Genomic DNA, 3,368 nt, shown 5'->3' with positions numbered 1-3,368 from the left:
GGCATTCCCCCCAGCACAGAACCCACCCCGCAGCAGCAGCTGATGGGACTGGGGGTGAGGGATGTGATGGGAAGGGACTGGGACGAGGCGGGAGGGACGGGAGCAGTCTGGAGGAGCGGGGATCTGCCGAGCAGCTGCTGTGTCTGCCCAGGAATAACGCTGCCTTTGTGCTGCAGGCTCGGACGGAGCAGCGTCCAGTTACCAAGTCAAGCAGCTGGAGGAGCAGAACGCGAGGCTCAAGGAAGCGCTTGTGAGGTAGGAGACCACCGGGGCTCCCCTGGGGCTGGGACGCTGCTGGGAAGCTCCTCCCTGCGGCTTCTCCTGCCCTCGGAGCCCCCGAGAAGATTGTGGGCTTTTTCCCAGTACATCTCCGGAGCAGCCGGTGCAACGCCCGCCAGCCGCTCCGGGGCTGTTCTGAGCTCCGGTGCCTCTGTAAGTGAGGAGGGAGAATGTCTTGTCCCTGGGGACCGATGCAGATGGGCAGAAAAGGAGCTGCTTCGGGAAGCTGCAGTGTTCCATTTCGCCGTGTGTGCAGTGCTCTGCTCTCGGCACCGCCGCGGGTTTATCCCAGCAGGTCCTCCGGACGGGTCCTGCTCAGCACAGGGACCCAGTCAGTGCCTTTCCCTGGGCAAGCCCCTCTCCAGGGCTGTGGGCTTTGGGGATTTTCCTTCTGCAAACCCCCTCCTTTAGCCTGGAGGTTCGGGGTGTCCTTGCAGTGACCGCAGCCCTGCTGGCTGGCCCACCCCTCCTCTGTGTGGTTGACCTCCATGCGCAGGGGCTGCAGTGCCTCTGAGGAGGTAGAGGAGGGGGAAGAATCCCCTCCTGGTAGGAAACACAAGAAGTTGCCTTGCCAGGACTTCCAAACCAGTGCGTGTTTGGGGTGGGGGGTACAAAGGGGGCCCGAGGAGCTCCCAGCCCCCACGCTCCCCAGGCAGAGCTGCTCCGGGGCTGTTCCCACGGGGCCTCGATGCACACGTCAGCTAAGCTCTGCTCTCCACACGTCTGTGCATTGTCTTCTTCTGTGCTGACCTTCTCTCTTACACTGTCTAGGGCTGTGAATAGGACTTTTTTTATTTTTTCTTTGCTCACAGCGTTCTTCCTTTCTGTGCTGGAGCCTGTCCCATCTCCAGCGATTCTCTCCTGTCTCTGTTGTCTGTTTTTCTCCATTCTCCTCCTCTCTTCTGTCCATCCCTCACTGCTCTGATTCCTTCAAAGGAAGGTGCCAGCCCGGGCACCGATTCACCCGTCCCTCTCTGTAGAGGAGCTGTTCTCGGGGGACACCGCCGGGGTCTGGGGGAGCTCTGCTCACCCTGTGACGGGCAGCACCGGCCCGGGTGGGGGGCTCAGCTCTGCTGGTGCCCCCTGGGAGCGGTGTCTGGGGAGGGGATGGTTTCTCCAGCTCTGGCTGGGCTTGTGACCCCTCTGATCGCTCTCCCGAAGGATGCGGGACTTGTCGGCATCGGAGAAGCAGGAACACGTGAAGCTCCAGAAGCAAATGGAGAAGAAAAACACGGAGCTGGAGTCCCTGCGGCAGCAGAGGGAGAAGCTGCAGGAGGAGGTGAAGCAGGCGGAGAAAACGGTCGATGAGCTGAAGGAGCAGGTGAGTCCGTGGGGGAAGGACAGGCGGGGGGAGATGGTTGGGGACGTTTGGGACGTTGAGCAGCTGCTGTCGGGCGAGCTCGGGCCAGCTGAGTGCTTTGCCAGCCACTCGGGGAGAGCTGGTGGGTGATCCCACTGCAGGGACTGATCCTGCTGGGTCCCTGTTATGGTTTGACCCTGGGTGGCAGCAAAACACCCCAACAGCCGCTCGCTCATCCTCCCCCCTCCTGGGGATGTGGGAGAGAATTAAAGGGGTGAAGGGAAAAGAGACTCGTGGGGTGAGATAAAAACAATTTAATAACTGAACAATAAAGTTGAAAATAATAATGATAATGGTAGTATATACAAATATACAAATGAGTGACACAGAGTGACACTGCTCACCACCCAGTGATCAAGGCTCAGCCTGTTCCCAGCTAATGATCCCAGAGCAGGGAGAGTCCCGAAACTGCAATCCTGGAAAGGAGATAAGAGCCCGAGTGTCTGAGACTGAGAGTGGACAGAGGGAGTGAGATGACTCTGAGAGAGAGGGCAAACTTCTGGAGAGATCTTCACCTCTCCCCTGGCCGTGCCGGGCATGGGATGGAACAGACCATCGGCCAGTTTGGTCTCAGTCCTAACCCCGAGGTGGAATCCTGGGCTGGTCAGAGTTCACCCTGTTCCAGCCCAAACTGGGACAGTCCCTGTGCCAGGCAAGCCCTGCTCCAGCGGCGGGACCGTGCTGGGCTCTGCGTGGCCCTGGGTGACCCTGGAACACAGGACACGGGGGTACGTGGAGCTTTCTGGGGCTGCTCTGCAGTCGCTGCAGCCCGGTGCTGATCCCGGCTGGGCTGAGACATCGGTGCAGCCCCGGGGATCCCCCAGGAAGGTTCCTCGTTCCTGTGCCGTTCCTGTGCAGGCTGCGAGGACACAGCCTGAGGGTCAGCGTCACTTACGCTGTCCTGAACCCCCTCGACCTCGTGCCCTGGCGCTGCAGCTAAAGAGCCAGCGACATGTCCCGGAGCCAGAGCTGGGTTCCCTTTCCCCGTGCCCTTCTCCGGGGTTCCTGGGCAGGCTGTGGCCGTGCTGGTGTGACTGGTTTGCTCTCCCGAGGGATGCTGCTCGCTGCTGTCAGGAGGGAGCTTGTGCCCTGCCCAGCAAACCTCAGCCCCAGGATGGGGAGATGCATTTATCAGCCACGTCCCGCAGCTCAAGGGAGCGATCCTGTGGGGGTACAGAAGGACTCTGAGCTGCTCACCGCAGCGTGCCGGGCGCCGGGTTGTGATGTGGCATGTGCCTGCAGGTGGACGCGGCTTTGGGTGCCGAAGAGATGGTGGAGACCCTGACGGAGAGAAACTTGGACCTGGAGGAGAAGGTCCGGGAGCTGCGCGAGACCGTTGGGGACCTGGTAAGACGGATTCCTCCAGAGCACAGGCAGGTGCTGCGGGGCTTGCCCCGCTTCCGTCGTGCCTGGTGTGCGGCCGGGCTGCGCGAGGGCTGGTCCGAGGCACCAGGAACTGCCGGCAGCGGTGCCGGAGGGGACCGGGGAACCTCTCTGTGGGCGTTGGGCACAGTGCTGCTCCGCAGCGGTGCACCCTCCTGCTCTGCAGAATGCGCCCCGTGCACCCCGGGGTGCTCCCCTGCTCTGTTCTGAAAATACCCTCCTGCCCGCGCTGGGCTGCGGTGTAACTGCGTCCCCCGGTCCTTCCTTGCCAGGAAGCCATGAACGAGATGAACGACGAGCTGCAGGAGAACGCCCGTGAGACAGAGCTGGAGCTGCGGGAGCAGCT

General features: G+C 61.7%; 1 protein-coding gene across 1 annotated transcript in view; it reads left to right on the top strand.

Annotated features, from left to right (window-relative positions):
• Nucleotides 1–3,337, top strand: part of DCTN1 (dynactin 1) — a gene marked incomplete at both ends in the record, with an annotated part of 4,113 nt that extends 776 nt beyond the window's left edge. Inside the window, 4 exons of the mRNA XM_010082334.1 lie at nucleotides 177–255; nucleotides 1,441–1,600; nucleotides 2,882–2,986; nucleotides 3,295–3,337. Of these exons, the coding sequence (XP_010080636.1) occupies nucleotides 177–255; nucleotides 1,441–1,600; nucleotides 2,882–2,986; nucleotides 3,295–3,337 (387 nt within the window). The remainder of the gene's footprint in view (nucleotides 1–176; nucleotides 256–1,440; nucleotides 1,601–2,881; nucleotides 2,987–3,294) is intronic.
• Between the last annotated feature and the right edge of the window lie 31 nt (nucleotides 3,338–3,368).

Source organism: Pterocles gutturalis, unplaced genomic scaffold (genome assembly GCF_000699245.1).
Source record: "Pterocles gutturalis isolate BGI_N339 unplaced genomic scaffold, ASM69924v1 scaffold26124, whole genome shotgun sequence".
Taxonomy (NCBI): Eukaryota; Metazoa; Chordata; class Aves; order Pterocliformes; family Pteroclidae; genus Pterocles; species Pterocles gutturalis.
Note: the sequence above shows the minus strand (reverse complement) of the source record. Positions and strands in the feature narration are given on the sequence as shown.